Source organism: Glossina fuscipes, unplaced genomic scaffold (assembly GCF_014805625.2).
Source record: "Glossina fuscipes isolate IAEA_lab_2018 unplaced genomic scaffold, Yale_Gfus_2 89, whole genome shotgun sequence".
NCBI lineage: Eukaryota > Metazoa > Arthropoda > Insecta > Diptera > Glossinidae > Glossina > Glossina fuscipes.
Window position 1 is genome coordinate 293,588 of NW_023998443.1, and position 22,985 is coordinate 316,572.

Consider the following 22,985-nt stretch of genomic DNA (forward strand, 5'->3'; position numbering starts at 1 on the left):
AGATCCATCTTTTATTATACCGATCTATTCAGGTATCGACATAAACTTGTCTGTCTGTCTGTCTGTCCTAGTGGAACCTACAGGCCCAAGTTTATTTTGATCGAATTTGGTATACTGACGTGCTTTGGTCCCAGCATGGACGTTGGTTAAAATGGTTCGATTTTTCTTTTTCACTCAGTTTTAATTTATGTATGTATATGTAAACTTTTTTCAAAACTACTCTCGATCTCAGTTTTTCTTCTCAAGTGCCATTAGAGCAAAGTTCAAAAACGAATTACAACCGAAGCACCCTATGTGATTTTGTAAAAGTAGTCCTTGTTGCTATATGAAATTTTGCGACGTTTAAAATCAGCAGAATATACCTATATAAACCGTTTTCTTTGACAATCGTGTAAATGCATTTCGAACATAAGTTCAAACGACATGCTACGTAATTTGAAAATAAAATAGCAGACAGAGTGCCCTTCTCCCGCGGCCATAACATTCGAAAAACGTATATTTAACTTTTCCATATTTTGTTAACTTCGCAAGCGAAGTAGGATTTGGTATCACCAAGAGTATGAAATTAATTAATTATCAGTGAGTGTTTTGCTACGCGAGCAGGAAGTAGAAACCCTCCCATCTACTCCCACTTTTTCATCGATCACTCTCTTCCGCGGGACCACCGCGCGGTAAGTATTACTTCATAGGCGCTGGTTGGTATTAGTTCGGTTCTCCTGTTGAGATCCCACTAGATTTCTTTATTGGTTTGTTTTGCGGATGTGCGTGTATGTGTTTGTTTGTGATTGAATTAAAATGATTGGCTTCAGTTGTTCGGTTAGCCTATCCTTAGCGAAAAGATAATAGTTGTGCCTGCTCTCACTTCTTTCGAATTTCAGGTTAAGAACGAAAATTGTCTTGATCAGTTTAAGCGTTCAACTACATATTCAATTACCAGAACCCTATAAATAAACTCTCATCGAGGTCAAATAATCCTTAAACTTAAAACAGGGCGAAGTCGAACATAACTTTCTTTCAGTTTCCATAGACGCTGCTGTATATTTTTTACTGTCTCCAACTGTCTGAGCTCCAACTATTATGCGATTTCATTTGAGATACCTTTTAAAATGTTCAAGTGCTCAATGGCTACTGCAACATGCATAGACACATTGCCAGAGAAATACAGATAACGTTTGCGACATCACTTGCTACGATGGTAATAAAGAAGAGTGGACAGGCGTCCATCTTTCCTATAACTCGATATAAAAATGTTGTTCTCCCTTCTCTGCGCCAATTACCATTTTAAATATGTTAAACGTTTATAGTAACGTTTGCATGAAATTTATTTCTGAATTAAATCGTACTCTTCTTATTATTATAATGTGCTGCTAATCCATTGTTGTTGTATTTTCATACTTAAGACCACAACAAAAATTCACCTTCAGTTTTCGTAACCTTAAACGCTACGTTGTTTGTTGTGTTATGCAATTGACCTGAGTTTTTTTTTATTCATTACGTACATAAACAACGCATATATATATATAGGGTGTTTGCCGGCAAGGATTACCCTTCTTTTTTTATTTTTGTAACTATATACGTTTGTGTATGTGTTTTATTTGCTTCAAGGCAACAGCAGAAGAAGAGTTTCAGTTTGCTTAACTAACTTTCTGTGTGTGAATGTTGGTTTAGCTTATAAACACAAATGCGCCAGCAATCGAATCTTTTGCCCTTAGTTACAAACATTTTTATACTAAACAGTAACGCAACCATACGTTTTTTTTATCATAATATAATAATAAATACACGCTAAGCACACAAATGGCTTTTCAGACCTTTCCGTCTGTTTGTATGAATGCCTTCAGATATATATGAATATATAAACATATATATATATATATATATATATATAAGCCAACACCTTTTGGCAATCGCTTTTTATTATCAAGAGCTACTAATATCATATACTGTTATTATATTACGGACACATTTATAAATCTGCGCGCATGTGATTTACTACGACCCGTACAAACGTTCACTGTTATTTCAAAAAGATATAGCGGATATTTTCAAAGTCGTATAATTTATTGCTGCCTCTGTCTATAGTTACGCTATTTCGCTCACATTTTCCGCAGTCTGAATACTCCCGGGGCCCAAAAGCAATTTTCCAAATCATCCTTTGTATTTTCAATTGAATCAAAACGCTTTACTCAGAGTTGTATTTTGCGGTTACAAAATTTTTACGCAAAGTGAAATTTTTTCGGAAACTCTTCGAAACTAACCACGATGGTTAAAGCGGCTTTTTTTTCAAATGTCACCTTGTTCACCTACTAAGTATAGTAATTGGACGATAATTTTTACCTTGAATTTTTTGATTTTGAGATTGATGTGTTTACCTATTGAAGTACGGCAAAGACGAAGCAAAGTCAGTCTAACATTATATGTGTTCTTCACACTCCTCGCGACTTTTATCTTTCTTTGCAGATTTTGTAATAGTTTGGCATCGCTTTTTGAAGCGATAAATATTTATTCCTAAAGTATTTGGAACTGAGTAGCCCAAGTAAATGTTAATCTTTGTTGGAATCATTGCGAAATAAATTACAAATAAATTGGAATCATAATTTTATCGCATCCTATAGGACGCATGTTAATAAGCCGATGGGCATTATTTCGAACTGTACATGCAGGTGATACCGACGGATATTTGGATTCCAGGTTTTGGGAAATATCTTTAAAAGGACGAAAGCTGTAGACAGGCATATGAAAAAGATTGCGATGGTTTTCCCCCACAATGCGGACGTGCAAATGAAACGACCACGCCCAATTTTTAACCTTTTTACTTGATTAAGGAATGTCGATGCCAAACTTCGGGTTCCTATTTTCCTTTTTACGACTGCGGCAAGTCGAGAAAATGACGGGAAAGTAAGACCAGTATTCAAGTCAAATTGAAAAATAAGCTGGTCCTACTTTCTGGGCACAGTGGTAGGCAGTAGGTCGTCGGCATCTTGAAAACTAGTTCACATACAAAAAAAGTGGTTATGGATATTGAAGGATATTATCACATAAATAAAATATTTTGGAGCATTACATGCTTTATAATCGTTTTATCGGACCTCAACAATTGGAAAAGATCAAAATAAGTTACTTGGGCAATTGTAGCGTTGAAAAAGACCCCAACGATCGCTTCTGCTACATAGAGTTTCATTTTATTTTGTTCTTTTCTGCTTAGTACTGTAGAAATGTTATATTTAGGCTCTTAGGGTATTTGAGCTCTTAGGTAAACAATTTCATTGAAATGTATTAAACGATTGGGACTTAATATCTTTTGTAATTGATTACGTGAAGGTGAAATACCTTTCTCCGAAATCAAGCTTTATTGTGTATACAGTATTAAGTGAGAGTAACACTTCCCAAATAGTACTCACAAAACAAAACAGTAACAGCAAAAGCATCGACTCGAACCAATAAATAAACGACACTTACATCACATCTTATGTCTTGTAATTATTTCTCGCTAGATATTATGAGGAAAGATATTAGCAAAGCATTTTAATAACGTAACATAATTATATGACGACATTCTCTCCACCTTACAAGTATGCTAAAGTAATTAATTAAATTTGTTTGAATTTCTGCGAATTGTGTCGCTTTGGCATTTTAAATGATACTTAATTAGGAAAACTTTAAAAAAAAAAAAAAGAAGAAATTGTAATCGGTCGTGACAGAATTTTTTGTACCCATCATCGCTATCCTAAAAAAAGATTAAAAAAAGAAGGAAAAGAACAAGATTTTTACACTCTACCGTATTAGGTAGGCGAGGCTTATTCTTTCTATTTTCAGGATAAAAATGAACATTTACATGCTGTATTTGTTGAGTAGCATGGGGGCGTTGTAGATGCGTCCACTTTCAAATTATTTTGCAAATTTGTAGGCGGGTTCTTCAGTTTTGCAGACGGAAGACTGCTAACCACAGATACTACACAATTGGGAAGTTTGAAGCTGGCCAAGTATTTTTGTTTCCTATGGGGTGTTTGAACTTTGCTTCTCGACCTTCTAAGGACAGTAAAAAACAATTTTTTTTTAAATTTGGATGCGCTATAACATTCGCAAGGTGTAAACAATTTTTTCAATTTTTGTGCATCGACCATAAAATATTCGTTTCAATCTTTCTTCACTTATCTGCTGTATTTTCTGGCAGCCTGTGATATTCACATGCAAGTTTGAAAAGGAATGAAGTGAAGGAGAGATTTACAGGCTGTAGAAAAAAGACAAGATGGATTGGGGTCGTATTGAAATTTAATTTCGAAAACCCATCACAGATAATCGGCTTTCTATATCGATCGTAAAAATTTGTAAAACGATGGATGATGGACGCATGGGTGGATAGATGGAAGGATTGACGAATATTGCGATTGCAGTAGATTGAGAAAGTAACTGTGATCATCAGCTCAGCGTTGTTAATAGTTATCGTATATATATATATCGTAGTCTTGAAAATGGATGCAATGTTACAAACTTGAAAGACAACTAATAAATAGATTGCAAGCGACGGTTATTAAAATTGGCTAAAATATTTTTTTTTGGGAAAAAAAGAATTTAAAAAAATGGTTTTTTCTTCGATATCATATCATCATCATTATCAATTCTTCATTTAATTATAGCCAAGAAGAAGAGAAAATAAAAACAAGAGAAGACATATTTCGACTTGAACACATACATATCTGCCAACAGTCACAAGCAATTTACTATTCATTCACTTAATACTAATTGAAGCAAGAAAGATAAATAAAAATTGTAAAAAATGTTTTCCTATTTCTGTTACTCTGAACAAGTATATACGTACGTATATATGAGCATAGAAATTGTTGAAATTTTTAATGAAGCATGGAAAGCAGCAAAAATAAAGAAAAGGGAAAAACGCAAGTAAAAAAAAAAGCGACATTGACTTAAATAAAAGCTGAAATTTTCTTGATAAATAAATAAAAAAAGAAAAAACCTTTAGCAAATAAACAACAGCTGAGGTACGTAACAACGGGGAAAAGAAAGGAAGAGGAAAAAAAAAAGAAGAAAACTTTTAAATAGAACAACCTCTCCTTTAACAGTAACTGAATCTCATTAGAATTTATATGAGCCCTAATGAGTCTGCAGTATACCTCATGCATACACAAGCCGAACGAACATTTGAAACGAATTGAGAAATGAAAAAAGGAAGAAAAAAAAAAGAATAAAAAAAAAAAAACAAAATCACAAAAGCTTATAAAGAAGAATGAAAATATCAAAATAAGAACATAAGCATATTGGGATGAAGTGTGCGGTAAGCATTCTAAGAGAGAAATGTCAAAATGTTTAGCTGGCGGCTTACAGATTCCTAACAACCGAAATTATTAAGTCATGAAATCTGTGTTTGTAACTTTTAGATTATATTTCCAGGTAATTTCTGATCTTGTTATGTATGCCAGAAAGTTAGACAAAATGTTTAGTAGAATAAGTGGCTGCCAACACACAACAGGGATACACAACATAATATAAAGACGTTACCTACTCTCCTTTTAAGATGCTCAACAACAACAACAACAACAAGGGCAATATAAACATCATTGTCACCTGCTTTTATTACAAGGATAACAACCAGCATAATGATAATGTGTCTTTTTCACTTTTGACTCTATGTATGTGTGTGTGTGTGTGTTACCGTTCGTAAACGTAAAACTCCCGCCTATAGATGTTTAATAATTTTATAATCAAATTATAAAATTCATCGGAGATGTGGTTGCGCGCCATTATAATGTGTTTACACGCAAGATTGTTTACCATGTTTCAAAATTTGAAGAAAGCACAAAGTACAAAGCATTAAGTAAGTAAGTGAGAGCTCATTAAATCCCATTATAAATGAACGAAAATGATATTCATTTATTTGTAAATCATTGCCGCAGAAATATTTTGTGCTACACCGAGTCAGTCCTTTGTGCAAAAGGAAATTCAAGTTAATTTTCTTAAACTTTTCTTTGAAAATCGTAAATTTTAACAGTGTAATTATGACTTTTTATTATACAATGCTTAAGTAATTGAAAGCTTAGAACTTCATTGTTATTTGATCTTTAATATGAAACAGTTATTGAATTTAGAATGCACGACGATGACGGATCAAGTTTGTACCTCAACATCTCTACTCTACTTAATATTTATTAGACAGTCGAGTCGAGATCTTTTCAATGAATGATGTACTTACGAATCACGAGGTTCTTCTGATTACAGAAATATAATAACAATTCGCAACCTCTAATCAGCAGCGACTGGGGAAAGTTACAAAAAAACTAGACGCACTCGACCGAAACATCTGCCTAAGTGCTGTGTAGATTTTGTGAATGAATGCCATATCTTTGTCACCTTTCCCCTTGGTCCTGCTGTCGTTCCAGCTTTACATTTTAATAGGATCTCCAAGTAGGAATTTATGTTTAATTGTAACACTTTCATTTAATCATAATCTACATAGAGTTATATGTGGCATAGCACATCGGGCAAGGAGCCTGCACGGCTTCGCTGGCACACACGTAATATTTCATCGAAATTCTCATCACCACAACGAGAGAGGACGCGACCAGGGAACCCGTTCTTTTCCACCCACAAGTCATACACATAAATATCATCCAATTTAGTGTCGCAGGATCGATAAAAAAATATATCCATTCGTCCTAATATGCATCTGCGTAATATATGTGGTAAACCATATCCTAGTCGCAAAAATCGGCTTCAAATTTGACAAAAACATTAGAAGCAGGTTGTTGTTGAAAATCGGAAAGCGCATAGCACAAAATAATCCGATAGATAGCATGTCTGCTTGCTGAGTCATGCGCTCCTCACTCATAAACTACAATAGCTGCAACGATAACAATTATCATTTACTTTTGTAGGGGTGGTGGTGGTAGAGTTACCCGCACAAAAATTGAAAACGCCAGGTGTACCCAATATTATAGTGCAAAGAAATTCAATATTCTTTGCTTTTTTTTTTTTTTTGGCTGGTGGTGGATGGTCACAACCGAGTTTAGTCATAAATTAAGTTAGCACAAGGAAATAAAAGTTCAGCTAAGGAGAACACTGGGCTTTGGAAATTGCATTAATAATTCAAAGAACACAAAAGATATGAGATTGTAAACTACAACATAAAATAAATATAAATGAAATACATTTATGAGTTATGAGTTATTTAACCGAAATCCAAAATAGTTTTTTTCACTTTCACGACATTTCACTATACATTTTACATAAAAGCTTTTTTCAAATTCATACTTCTCCACCTTTTTTGATCTCGTTCAGCATTTTGACTTACCGAGTAGGTTCATTAATTTTTTAAGCTTTATCCACTTGTTGATGCTTTGTAAATTTCTTGTCGAAGTTCGCTTTCGGGAGCGACAACTTGCCGTGATTGTATTCGGCCAGGAATAATTTCACGAGAAAGCACTTGTAAAGTTACAATGCCAGTAACGAGCAGAACTGGAGGATATAAAGACAATGTCCAAGGTGTAAAAAGAGCATTACATTTTTATATTTGCGATCACTTCTTTCGTATTTTAATAAAAATCAGCATTGTTGGATGTGTCCGGATGAACACATGCGCAAAAAGGCAAAAATATATTGGAAAAGAAAGTTCGGCAGACGGCCCACTATTGAAAAAATTTCTTTGTCGAAAACGTACGTTACAAAAGCCCCGTGTATTAACATACAGCTAAAAGCGCAAGTTAAAATAAGAAAAAAATCTACAGTGGATCAGGACTCATCCCATTAAACGTCCTACACTACTTACTTTCATAGTGATCGAAAAAATAGTCTGATTCGAATCATTTTTAATAGCGTTTGGAGCTTGGAGCAAAATGCTTCCGTGTATCAAATTTCTTCTAATTATTTCAAAATTACAACCTAACGACGAACACAAGAACACAGACGGAAAAGCAGACAGACAAGTTTAATATATCCTTGTACGAGAAGTGGTGCTGAGTACAATAACTACTTCGTAGCATTCATTCCCGCCGGCTAAGTTTTTACGATATAAATAAGATATTATTTCGGTAATGGCTTTTTCCGTTTCTTGGCAGATGTGTTTTTAATTTTTTCTTTCATTCATTTTTAAACTTGTATTTATTTATTTTTAAATGAAAATCGATGTTAAGTAAGTGATAACGTAATTTAGAAATCCCCAACACAATCTTTGTAGCTTTCTTTTCAAATAAGAATATTTAAGAAGTTGCTTATAACAACTACAATGAAGTCATTAATTAGTGAAGGACTGAACCTATATCCTTGAAATTTGATTTGAGAATCGAAAAAGTTAACGAAAAAGCTCAATACCATTCTGCAAGTTTTTAAGAGAAAAAGAGAAGGAACAAACTGTATCTGATAAGCTTTTTTAACATTTTTGAAAATAAATAAATTACATAAATGTTACCTTTTTCCCTCATTCCCTTAATTCATATATAGATATATATGTAAAATTTTTATTTCCACATCCAGAATGTCCTTTCCAAGCACAAAACAAACGTTAGGAACACAATCTACACATAGCCGGTCCATTTTAAGAACTTCTCAAGGTACATTTAAACACACGCACTATCTATAACAGAGTATAAATCATGATAAAACACCAATCAGCATAAAAATGTTGGCAGAAATACACTTTTCGGGGTGAGTAATCTTTCACATATCAAGTTATGTTCTTCTTATTGCTATTTGTTAAGTTTGGCAAATCTTAAGAATAAATCACTTTCTATCCTCGCTCTCTCTCTCTCTCTCTCTCTCTCTCTCTCGGTCTCGTCTGCTCTATATTCGCCAATATTTCTTTGGTGTTCGTTACAATATTTAGGTTTTATGTGTGTTTGTGTAAACGTACTTTACACACGAATTCCTGCTTGTCTGCTGCCTATCTTTTTGCTCTGCTAACAGTCAAAATAAATTCTGTTGAAACTCATAGGAAAATTACAAAATATTCTGATATTATCATCAAATAGGTGTGACTGTGTGTTTTCATGTGTGTTGGCTTTCTAACCAAAAACTTTTCTTTTCTATTTTGGGGAAAGATGATTCGAATCTCCTTAGAGTTCCTTTATCAATACATAGATAAAATTATTGGTTTTAAATACAAATTACTAACAGTCACCATTTGATTTGTCAGCGTGTGTGTCTCTGTGTGTTGCATTTTAAATTAAAGAGTATCTGATTTCACATTACGCAAACATTGGAATTAGAAGTTTTTCTATGCAATTGGTAATCGATATATCTATCATTGTATGTGCACTGATATCGGGATATGTTGGATATCACAACGGTTAAGCAAGCAAGCCATATATACCCATACGTCTCTTGTGAAGGGTCTTGCACTTTATGCGAATAAAACTGGCGAATCGGAGCCAGTTGATGGCAAATCGCTCATTATGACGGGTCTAATAGAAATGCAAAGTTCTACATTGACGTCTGCAATGGATTGTCTATTTATTCGTATTTTTTCGAGGCTTTGAACCGTCTCTACCAATATTAAAAGGTTTTGTAGCGCTATCATGACTACAATCATTGATACATTGATTCATCTATTACAGCTCGTTTACCGGACAGTCAAGAAAGTACTTTCTTCAAGCATATCTTAAGCCTGTGAGTGTTCCGCACTAATATTGCTAAAAAAAAGCCCAATATTTTTTATACTGCTAGTCGTATGACCTCTCGTGCCACCTAATTCCCCATTAAGAAATCTGGGAATGCGTAGGGGGAAGTGTCTTGTTTTTCAAGAAAATTTCTTTGCTATATAGTCGCGCTAATATCTATTACGCAACTAACTAGCAACTGGACTGACAGCGCACCTGTATTTCGATCTTTCTCCGCAGATCGTATGCACGTATGCAGAACGATAACAACTGTTTGTGACCTATGTGTCTATATTTTGACTAAAGCACCATCTTTAGCGTTAGAAAGCTTGGTGGCAAGCGTGGTTGCCTTTAAATCGTAGGGGTATTAAATACTTGAAATGGTAGATTGATCCGCCCCGTTTTGTCAACAGATGACACCATAATGAGAAGAGATCATCATAACCATTACCTGTAACTTGATGGGCAGATGATAGCAGGTATTGTCATAAGAGCTCTTTTATACCCTGGCCAAGGTGCACTGTACGTGTCTACGTGAAACTCTAGAAATATTTACCACAACAAATGTCAAGAGAGCAGCTGGCTAAGTTATACACGTTCACGATGAATATAAGCTCACGAAACGAATTCATTGCCTGAAATTCTAAAACATTTTAGCAATGTACGTCCGTCCTTCTATGCAAGTGTTCGTTCCTTAAGTTCTGCTGATGATCTTAGATAAATTAATGAACCACGCATGAAATTGCAAAGTAACATATAACCGGTCTATCTACTCAACACAAAGACTGTTAAAAAGGTGAACAAGAATAAAATATGTCACGAGAAGTGCTTTAATACATTCATGTCGATCCGTTTCCTTAACAGAATAAAAGGTGATCCTTACCTGCATCACTGAAACTTTGTGGTTTGCTTTACTTCGTTTTATAACCAAATCGATACTGAGGTGTTTTACTCTCTGACTATTTCTTTGAGAAACCAAAGTTGATACAAAGTCAATAAAATTGAAACAAAATATGACATTCTTTTCTGTTATGACTAGTGACAAGTCACAACGCTAAAATGTAAACCTTATTGTAAGGCTTATGCAATTTCTGTAAACGTATACGAAAGAGTAAAAGAATTCTTGAAGCATAAGTAAATAAACATGAAAAAATTTCTTCAGAATGTCATATTGATCAAGCGTCCCTCTCTAATAAACTGCAAATGTTGTGATAAAATCGCTTTGCTTTCATATCTGCAGTGTTAATGAAAATTCAAATTATTATAGATTGCTCAATACCCCTTGACATTATATATTGGATTATATATTATTAATAAAAATATCTATCACTCTGCAAGGGCAGCTCTTTGCAATTTATTATAGGAATATTTCGAGCTTATACTAGGTGAATATAGATAATCAAAATCTATCATATATGATAAAGAATCAACCATCTTTTCCAGGAGCTAACAACAAACAATAGCTGCTTTGCCCTTTATAGAATTTTACTTAGCATACGTAAATCATACTAGGTTTACTAAAGTATTACAATAAAGTTGTAGGTAAATATGGAGAAAATACGTATTTCCGACTTTAATGAACGCATACTAATATCACATCACATATAAAACTTGTGTATGGGAGAAGGAAGAAAAAAAAAAATAAAATAACAAAGAATACTTGTATGCATGCGTACGGTAGCGAAGGAGAGCAGAAAGAACAACAATTTCATACTAAGTATAAGTTTAAAGTAAAGTAAAATGCAAATGTCAGTTGGTTTAAAAAAAAAAAAAAAAAAAAAAAAAAAAAAAAACCTATATTTAAAAGTTTATATATACAAGCATTGCAATAGAGTAGGGGTAGAGATATCTGCGACGTTGGTGGTGGTGAGGGTAAGGCTTTCAAAACAGGAAAATATAACTAAATAGAATGAATTACATGGTAAAGCAGACGACTGCTGTTGTTATTACCGTTGCATTTACCGGTAAGGAACTAACAATAAATTTTTATATTCGTATGTTAATGCATGTTGTATAAATATAAAAATTGTTGTTGTAAGTTATACTTGTACGATGGTCTTCAGGCAAACACTGACAGCACAAGCTGCCAATATTATAAAGCAGAATAAAGCGGACTTAATTAACTCATTAAAAAATATTCTATTGAAACTTTATGCGTGCTCCTCGATTTGTAGGGCAAGACGACGGTTAAGTCTCTCGCTTAGCTTTACCCTATCGACACTAGGTGTTAGAGTTCTTCGTATACAGTTGCGTGTACAACATAACTTTTTACGGTGAATAAAAGGAAGCTTCATTTTCTTCTCTTCTCTTCTTTTTTTTTTTTTTTTTTTTTTCTTTTAAATCTCTGCCTTATCTATATATATTTATGGTTGTTGTAACCTCATACTCTTTAAAGGTTCATTTTATATATAAACATTGTTTTTTTTCTTACAATTTTATTCTGCAGAGAATAATTTAATCGTTATAAAGACAAAATAGTCTTAAGCTGTTCACTTCATAGAGCCATGATTTAAACGACTGAGCAAACTGTACGTCAAGGAAAAATTTACAGGAATTGTTCAGAGTTACAGCAAAATGTGCTGTGAATCATCCGATCTCGGCGCGTCCAATCCACCACGACTCTTGACAAGAAAGCTCACTTGCTTTACGAGAAGCCTCGCGAAATGCGTTCATAAAAGTGAAATCCAGTTTGAATGTTCGAATGCGAATAAGAATTTAGAATCTTCTGCATCTACAATTCACTAGAAGGCTTTCCTGCCAATTTGGAAGATGGAAATGAGAATTGATTTTGTCAGTTTTCGGGAGTTATGCGAATATGTAGAAGAGTTTAAAACGCTTTGCGGCTAATCAGAAGTCACTCCCAGACACGCTTGCAGCGAAATCTTTATCTAAAACTTTCACGATTGGACGGACATACTAAGCGAAGCATTTCTGTTACCTCTACAAAACCCTTCAAGTTTTATATTTAAGCACTTGAAATCACTTTCTGATAAACTTATCTGTCCGTCCGTCTGCATTTTTGTGTACAGTCTACAAATCGCAATACTTTAGATGTGTTGATGAAATTCGATACAACGATATGTTTTGCCTCAAGGACGAACCGTATTGAAAATGAGCCGAATAGAGTCACTTTTTCGAGCACTTCTATGGGGTATGTAGTATTGGGGTGGGTATATCGAATGTGAGAAAGCTTTGTTTTCAGTTGCACTTTGTTTCGTACGACGGAAAAAGTACGAAATGAAATGAGACTTTGATCCACGCATACGACCCGGAAACAACCGATTAATCGAGCGAATATCGTGGAAAAGGTGAGCCAAGACGAAAAAAACCGCACCAAAGTCGCTCAAAAATCAAAATGATGTTAACAATTTTCTTCCATTACTGAGGTGTTGTGCACTATAGGTTCCCTGCGCCCGGTTGAACTGTTAACAAGAATAAAACTTTAAGTGTTATGCGTTAATTTGAAGGCGGAAAAATAGGTTTGGAATAATAAATAAATTAAAAAAGGAAAATTAAATTGGTCTTCCTTTTAAGACATAGTAGTATATAACTTAATTTTAACTGCTATTAAAAAATTCTTCTTCCTTAGCTCATTTGAAAACTTCGTGTATTTCTTCTATACTTTAGAAATTATTCCAGAATATTTCTTAGAACTGAAAGCGTAAAAAGAGAAACTTTTTATTAAAAAAAAAAAAAAATTACCTAAAAATATAAAGAAGAAATAATATCAAAAGTAATTAATTTATCTAATCTGTTGAACTTTGAACATAAAAAATCGCCGTTTTGTTTTTTTGTCATTTTCGTCAAGAGTAAGACAGAAAAATGCAAATACATTTACATTTGATCGCAAGCGTAACGAAATTTCTATTAAAATAAAGCAAAAATTAATTCATCACTTAAGTATTTTCTGTAGGAAGAAGAAAACAACAAGAAGAAGAAGAAGACAAAGAAGACGACAAAAAGAGAAAGCTTAAATAACGATAGAATTTTGTTTTTTGTGAAGAAAAAAAAAATGAGAATCAAGTAATTTCGGTAAAAGGAGACATACACTCGCACTCGTTTACGTACACAAATGAAATTTAAAAGGAAATTGCAAACCATGAAAAATAAGAAGAAGAAGAAGAAGAATAAGAATGAAAAGAACAGAATTATGAATTATACATACAATGAAGAAACAAAAGTCTTTATTATAACAAACCAACGAAAAGTATGTGCCTTCTTTCTTCTGCTATATGAGTTCATTGTAATTTTTTGTAGAATAAAAGCATGCAAGCAAAGGAAATAAGTTTAAAATTTCCCTCACAAACGATAATGTAAGTTAAGTATAAGAAGGAAATCCAAGATATGTGTACGCACACAAAGTAGCGATAGTCAGCAGCAACCGCTTTTTTTTTTTGCGTTTTCTTTTTGCAAACAAAGAGCACAATTTATACATAAACTTGATGGCGTTGTGATACAGACATACTTACACTTAGGCATATGCATGCGAAGACATGTTCTTCATCGTCAAAGAAAAGTATAAAATCACTCGTTTTATATTTTGTCACGCATTGTGATTGAAGAAAGACTAAAAATGAATTTAGATAATAAATATATATATAAAAAAAAAAAAACTTTATACTTTATATAGTTTCTTCTCTTTCATATAAATTCAATGAAATTACAAGTATAATAATAAATAAATGGATCTAAAATAATGACAAATTTAAAAATCTTCGGGTTGGTTGTATATCCTGCCCTTTGCAAAGCTAAAGAAATAGTAAGTAATTAATAGGTTATAGAATATATAAATCGAGAAAATTTGTTCTTTGGAACCTTAAGCCATTGATGCATCATTGTACTCTTCGAAGCCCACGATATTTTCATTGAATTTTTGCCAGGCCTTTTATAGGATTCTCTTTACTCGCACTAATCCGAAAGGTACTCTCAGCGCCAAAATGGCTAATGTGAGGCACGAAAAAAAAGAAACGTAGAGTTATAGGTAAGGGCGGCGAGAAACTGTTGTATATGGGTAACAAAAACAATCTAGTGCTTTGCTTGATCGGCCGTCCTTTCTTTCTAATGCTGCTTTGATTAGTCTCCTATACTTTTCTTTACTGATTGATTAGAGATTAAGAGTTAATAACGAACACAGAGCTCATTACCAATCGAGTCTGGAAATAATGAAAACCATAAAACTGACAAAACTCCGAGAACTTTACGATACGACACCGTTAACCGACCAAGCCAAAAGGAAGTGTTTGCTCTTTCTACAGCCAATTACCAAAATCAGCTATAGCGAGAAGTTTCTGTACATTTTTACAAAGATTGTTAGTGCTTTTAACGAATTGTGTTCTTTCGCAATGGACCTGATTCAAGGCCATTCGCCCCTTCGTACAAATAAAAAATCATTAACGAGAACAGCATGTGGAAATGATTCTAGCCTTGCGTTTCTAGTACGATTGCGAATATGGTCATGCAGCATAGTTTATTTTAAAACGGGAATTGCCTCAAAAGTCACGTTTTATGCAGCCGTCATAAACAATTTGGTTTTCAAAATCCATTTGCCATAAAACTTTGCTTGTTTTTTTTTATTTTCATTTTGAACATAGTACTGTGTCCAAAAAGTAATTTTTTCTTTTTCAAATCTGACGATTAAATATATTCTTTCCGAATGCTCGACTAGACTAGTTTTCCCAGCAACTAATCTCCTGAATACCTTAAAAATACCTTTAGAATGTAATATCGACTAAAGATTTAATTTTCTTAAAGCTGTTAAACTAATCATCTAATCTACTTAAAAAAAAAAAAAGAAGAAGAAGAAAAGCTGATACTCTTAGTCTCTATTGCTCATCCTATTCTTAGTCCTGGAAATCATTCAGGTTTAAATAAATTACAATAGCAATAATAATAACATAAATAATATCCATTCCGTCGCCTTGCCTAGTAGACGATAAACTCAAACCACACGCCTTATTAACAGCTTGGCCCAGCGGAAAAAATTCATAGAGCACAACCGTATGGAAGAAAACTTTTGACATCGCCTTGAATCGTACTTTTCGCACGATACTCGCTGGATTGAACAGTTGTGTGCGGGTCGTATGCGTGGATCCATGTCGTGCCTCAACCGGAAAAAATAGTGCTCCACTGAATCACTACTGGCGTTTACGATATGAAATTTAGCAAACGTGTTTGGCACTTTGCCACGAATTTAAAAATTTTTGAATTCTTATAGTTGCTATACCGGCGGAATATTGGTCTTGCCTTTTGGTTATGCTATGGGCAAGTCAACATGCTCCAGGTAATTTTTAAATAGACTGGGTTTGTCAAATACATCTAAAACTGCATGAACTAACAAATGAAATCGAAGAAATACGCGACTGGGAAAAGCTTTAAAAATATTTTCGAAATTATAAAAGTTATGCAAAATAAAAGAAAAAAATATCTTTTTCCAAGTCCGCTCGATAGTACCCCTGAAGCAATTTAATCTCCTTTATCTCTTAACATTAGTTTGACTGAGCGCATTGCATTGAAGCTACGTATTATGAAATCCGTGTCTTGCTCTTATCTACTATTCTACTAAATTATATTTGATAACAGTAAGCTTATCAAATACTCTTCTAAAGCATTACTCCTCTTCCTCTATATGCTGTGTGTTTATTATGAAGGAAACAATTTGTTTAGTTTTAACTGGAATTTTATACTTTGACAAGAAATTCATTTCAAATCTTCTTTTTTTTATTTTTTATTTTTTTTTTTATTTTCAAGTTTCTTCATAAAAACAATGCAATTGTAAATGAAAAATATATCTCTTAATATTCATATTGCTGCAGCATTCTCTAAAAATTCTTAACTAACTTTTACTACTACTTTCAAATAAAATGCACAAAAATGTATTCATATAACGATGTAAGCTTAAAAACAAAAAAAAAAAAAAAGAATAAAAATAATAATAATAATAATAGTAATAATAATAAAGAAAACAACAACAATACCTTAGCAAATATGAACAGAAACTAATTGCATTTGATGTGCGGTGCGAATATGACTTTTTATCTAAAGCGTTTGCACACACATATGCAATATGCAATATGTATGCTTGTTAATATGTACGCAAAGAAACAAGGTGCTTGGGTAACATTTATCTGACTATTGTGTATAGTTAGCTGTATGCAGATGCACAAGCTTGCAAACTTTTTGATCAATTCTCTTTTTCTGACTTTTTTTTTTCATTTTCCCAGCAGAAGTAGAAAATGAAAGTTTTACTTCGTTTATTTCACTTAAGATGAATGCATGAATTTAGACAGTTAAAAAGCAATAGATAGGTAGATAGGTAGATGCAAAAGATACAGCAAACGCAAAGACATGTGGAAACGTGTTAAACGTAAATGATTTTTAAAAAGTTTACGTCGATTCTTTCAAGCTTGCCATAGCAACCGTTGCTTCATTAGTAGCAAAACTTTGGAAAATTTCTTAATAAAGTTTTACGGTCTGAAATCCGTTCGAGGGCATTGCTTTAATGCGCCTTTCCAAAGAAACAAAACAACTTTCTGAAAACAACATATCCATTAAACTAAGCGCTATCTTGCGAAACTATTTTCGTAGAAATACACGATTCTTAGGAGAAATTTCCATAATTACAGTAAATTGAATTCTGTTCGCATTGCTTGATTAATAGTTCAAGCGATGACTGATGGTACGTTCTACCAAATTCATTTTCCTAATCTTCAAGGCACAGGCGCGATTACCTTAGGTTGGGAAGGATGAAATTTATAGTTACTTATATTACCGAAGTTAGCAGCTTACTCCTTGACATTGGCATAATAATGCATCGGTTTGTAGGATGACGCATAGATGTTCCCACTAGTGACGAACTCATGTGACTTTTAAATAGTGCTAAAATGTCATGACATTCCGTCCATTAGGGCGATCAACGGGGCGATAATCGAGAATCAAAAGTCAATACTGACAACCTAAGAATCTCTGCTGAGTCTGCCTCATCTCGCAGTGCCCATGAATTATTTATGAAGCCTGGAAATCGGTGAAATTCGGGAAATTTCGATGGGGTGCAAACTTCATCCATGACGACCTGATATTATGATGATTTATCAGCATATGTTGTTCTGGATACAATTTATTGCTTAGTTGAGTGGTGTGGTAACGTCGCTTCCATTATATTATATGCATCGATCTCTCTTTCCTGAAAATCTCTTCTACATTTTGGGCAATGTTTTGTTGTACAACGTATACGAATCTCTCTTTCGTTCAGAAGTAGTCATAATAACGCATATGTTGCCACTGTTCGAAAAAACACTTTAAATAAAAAACGCACTGTCGACGAAGCTCGTCTACGTTCGCGTTCTCACTAACAAGGCAGATGGGGTATAATAAATTTACATAATTCTTTAAGTTAAAATTAACATTAGTACTTAGAATGTAAAATAATATGTAACGATATGTATTTCGTCAGTTGTATCTCACAATGTTCTAATTTGTATCTTTCATCTTTTTTGATATCTTTTCAGAGCAATTTCATATTTTTGTAGGTGATCTTAGTTCGGAAATCGAAACTCAGCAATTACGTGAAGCGTTTGCACCGTTTGGGGAAGTTTCGTAAGTATTTGGATCCCTCTCTCTATGTTCTTCTTACGTGCATATAAACAAAATGCTTTCTACTTTTGAGTTTCTAACCTAACATGAGGTAAAGTCTTCATTTCAAATCTTATTCTTTTTTAAAAAATTCAAACGGTTTTTTTTTTTCTTCTTTTCCCTTCATATTGTTGCCTTTCATTTTCTTTGTAATCTTCCAGTTGTTTTTTTTTTTTTTTTTGTTTTTCTTTGATTTAATAATACTTCTCTGTGTACTCTCTATCTGTAGTCTTGTTTTTTGGGGATCTTTGTAAAAAACAAGTACGATTCCTTTGTATTTAACGTTGGCGCAAGAATCTTCTTTCATGCTGTTCTATGCATCTCCGTTCCATGGCTTTTCATTTTATTAGCATCGGGTCATGTTGCCTAGCAGTAAATTTTCTTTCGCATTTTTTATATAACACACAGACACAAACATATATATATATATATATATATATATATATATATATATTTATATATATATATATATATATATATATTTATATACATATATATATATATATTTATATACATATGTATATATATATATATATATATATGTGTATAATATGTGTATAAATGTGTACGAAAGATACCTAAAAGGCATATTGTCTTGTTTATAGCTTTAGTTTGTAAAAGTCAAGTTAAATACAGAAAGAATGGGAATCGTGTAGAGCACAAAAAAAAAAGAAAAGAACTTTGGACTAAAGAGGTGAAAGTACATATATACTCTTAAATTAGAATGTGTTTTTATCAGTCTCAGTTAGTTATATTTGTGATTTTCTCTTTGCGTTTTATACAAGGGAAAAAAAAAACACATTTTTTTTTTTTAAACATTTTTATTATTAAATTATAAATATAAATTTTCAGGGTTTTTTTAATAAAAGTTAAATTTCTTTCCACAAGTTATTCTATTCTAACATCTGTTGTCTTTTTGTCACCACGTATATAAGCGGTGATGAAAAGAAAGCTGCTTCCAACAAACGGACCACCTTTGGTCCCTTTAAAATAGTTCCCCGCCGTTTATGCAAACAATCAATCACCAATCAAAGGAAATGCTATTCAGAGCAAGTATTGAATAGGGAGTGGGAAGTGGGAAATGTGGCGGACTCTAAATCCATTCTTTCAAAACGAGTTGCAACAGAGAATAGCCGAGCGTAGTAGCAATATATCGAGAGATAACGTGACACTTCTGCTTGTATTTATCAACTCACTTAAATCAATCAGTCGGTGTCGGCAACCTTCTTCAGTGATGTTTTCGCTTGGATGAAGCAACTCACCATATATTTTTTCTTTTTTTTCTTTACTACGATCAAACGCTCAAGACAGGTTCCCTATGCATGCAATACGAACACCGTCAAAAAGGAAAGAAAGGAAAAAAATGAGATGGTGGCCAATAAATATGTCTACCGACTAAGGAATCACTATATCTAGGAGCTAAGAACGCTCTACCTCACTTACACTAATCAATGGCCACCGCCATTAATTTTTGGACTTGTGCCAAGGCGCAGTTCTCTACCTCCCCACAGACTATGCTACCATGGGTCCGTTTTGACAACTCCTCACGATTGATTTGCATTTTAGTTTAGATTACATAGAAGTAGTGTTTGCTCAAGTCAGTCCTTTGTTGTCCCTTCTGATGGGACAAGTCACTAGCGCGTCATGTTAAGAGCGCTTTACTAAACGCCATCGAAGAAGTACTTCTCCAACTCTATAAGAGTTTGCTTTTTTAATAAAGTCAACAGCGCATATACATTTTGCGGGTGTGCGGTGTTTACGTTTTTACGTATGGGCTTTGTCGTTTTTTGAAAGTAAAGCTTTCATGGTATCAGTATTAGAAACGCAAACATACTAACGAATTCTTCAAAAATGTAGGCCCCGTATACGTACACATGATGATATCTATAATGTGTCTTGAGAGTGCAGTAGCTATTCTTGCCTAAAACAAAGGTTGATAGCCCATTATTTTACCTTGGGGAAGAAATATGGATGGATGGCAGTGGCTTTGGTGCATAAGGCAGACGTTTTCAGGTTTTTCCAAATTTTCGTCTTTTCTTTCAACTTTTTATTGTTAGGAATATATTTTGATTCGCAAAGATTCAAGTCTATATCCCCAAAAAAAAAAAAAAAAAAACAACTGACGGCAATTCCAGAAAAAAGAATTTCATGCCTTTAATTTCATGCCGAATTCAAACACGAACTTTTTGAATTGTCATCCGTATTACAATCGTTTGCTAGAGAATTATTATATCACTGCAAAATTAGAAAGGATGTCAACTTTGCCTTCTATATATCTTAGTTTATAAACTAAGTCGTTCATTGCACACACTTTCAGTTAATTTAATTGCCTGTTGTAACGATAAAAACGCATCCTATTCTCTGGAAATTGCAAAAGTTGTAGTGAATTTTAATTTTCAAGTTTTTTCCTTTTTGTTTCCGTATTGCCAATTATATTTAATGAATCTTTTACTCTGACAGCATATATAAATATACGCTTGTTTGATACTTTGCCTCCCTTTGTTAGTGCCGGTAGATAAGTAAGTAATTTAAATTGTGTTTATTCCCCTTTCAAATTCAATAAAGTGTATATAATTTGTAGTTTTGAACTAAAGAAGTGTCTACAAATAGTTCTAGTAAGAAACGTATAGCACACCACCATTGCGTACAGCAATGCATACAACAATTAGTTGTGAACTGAAAAACAGCTGTGCTAACATAAACGTAGCAAGGCGAACGGCGCCCTAAGCGTAAACACTGGCGCATACACCTCTCGATCTTAGGAAGTCAATGTGGACCAATGCTAATGAGGACCATCGTTAACCGTTCGGGACTACACTGAAACCAATTTTGGAAATATATTATACTACATACGCTAAGCTTTAATTAGTTTTGAAATTTTTACTTCCCTGAAAGGGATAAAGTAGTCGTCGGTACACGATTAGCTTGCATAGATTGGTCAAAAACATATGTACTTTACGCTTGCCAATGTAAGTGTCTAGCTATGGAAGGATGTTCGTTCGAGGTTAGCATTTGACGACCATACGAATCGCGTACAATTAGTGTTCGACTCGGTTTTATATCATACGTAGGGGCAGCGAGTCGTTATCTCTGATGAGAGTTTCTATTTTGTTAACACGGAAGGACAAGTTTTATACAACTACATCTGTCATTATCGATAGAGAGATAACTAATGTGTGTTACATGACGTAGGCAAGCTTCACAGAAAACTCCTTATTTTAAATGAAGAAGATGTCGATAAGTCAAGTCTTCTTCCTTGTGAAAAGACGTCGCTACGCTCATGTCAATCCTAACCTCGTTCCACTAATACATATCCAACAAATATCGAGAAAATCAAGTTCGAAGCATTTGCCAAAATTCTCCTTGACTATACTCTATCGCAACGCGTACCCAATCCTACGGACATCTTGAAATCTTCTGAAATGTTAAAATTGCTGGGCTAACGCAATCCATTTTATCTTTTAAATGCTAGTCTTTGAATTTTTTTCTTTCTTTTCTCGTGCAATGTTTTAGATTTCTATATTCTTACGGTATATCAGACTCCACACCTTTTACATGCAATTAACAACAGTGCGGAGGACTATTTCCCTCTATCCATATTTTTGTGTATTGGTTTTCTCTTAATATCTTCTTTTTATACCCATGATCGAAGGATGGAGGATATGTTCATATGGTCAAAACGTTCACAACGCCCAGAAGGAAGCATCAGAGACCCTACAAAGTATATATATATTCTTGGTCAGTGTCAAATTCGAAAACGTCCGTCTGTACAGTGTCTATTGTAAACATTATCTTGGCTGCAAAAATGAAGCTAACGACTTCAAATTTGGCAAAAGCTTCGAAAGCTTTTGCACGGAAGTTAGCATTAGAAAGGGGTCAAATCAGTCGAAAAACACGCCTACAGTATCAGTAATGTGAGAACACCTCTGTTTTTCAAGGGAAATAACATATTGGTTCTTTGATCACTATTCATAAACTATAGCAGATGTACATACAATAATTTGAACGCATATTACATGGTCGATGTTGCCGTAACTGTGTAAAAAACTTACAATGACTGCCCAATATTGAAGAGTCTCTGAATTTTATTTTGTTTTAACGCGCAAAAGCCCCATAAAATATGTAAATTCTGGGCCAGTTTCAAATTCAGTATGCTCTCAAGCATGTCTGTCCGGTCATTTGGCCGTCTGCGCAACTGCGTAGTATCCGTGGTAAACATTCTCCCATTCGCAAAGAAGAAGATATCGGTTACAAACTTACGGACAACATTGAAACTGACCGAAACTTTTCAAAGGACACGCCTACAACACCCTGTGTCCCATGGTAACACCATGGTATTCTTTGTTTACGTGGTTTTTGTTCGTTACTCATATACTGCGACAGAAATAAGATTACAATTTCCACACTCACTCACCCTTACAGAATATGAAAATTTACTTCTTTTCCTTTTTTTTAATCTTCGTTAAGATAACGGTGGCGGGTATTAAAGATTCGGTTAAATATTTTAAATATTTTATTTCTAATTTTAGCTTTAAGAAGTCACCCTGATTTTCATCATATTTGCATATTAATTTTATTATTGTTGTATTTATGCTTTAACGTTATTTTTATATTTTAAATGTTATTTATTTTAAAGTTTATTGTGCCAATTTTCGAAATATATTTTTTATTTTTTATTAACGATAAAAAAAATATATTTAGCTTTAACTAATTAAATTAATTTATCTTTTTATAAACAGCATTTAATATATAAAA

At 33.6% G+C, this 22,985-nt stretch overlaps 1 protein-coding gene across 2 annotated transcripts in view; it reads left to right on the forward strand.

Annotated features, from left to right (window-relative positions):
- Positions 1-22,985, forward strand: part of LOC119638458 (nucleolysin TIA-1) — a 102,439-nt gene that overhangs the window by 50,778 nt on the left and 28,676 nt on the right. For both annotated transcript variants that reach the window (XM_038035243.1, XM_038035244.1), the window contains one exon: positions 18,107-18,194. In XM_038035243.1, the coding sequence (XP_037891171.1) occupies positions 18,107-18,194 (88 nt within the window). The remainder of the gene's footprint in view (positions 1-18,106; positions 18,195-22,985) is intronic.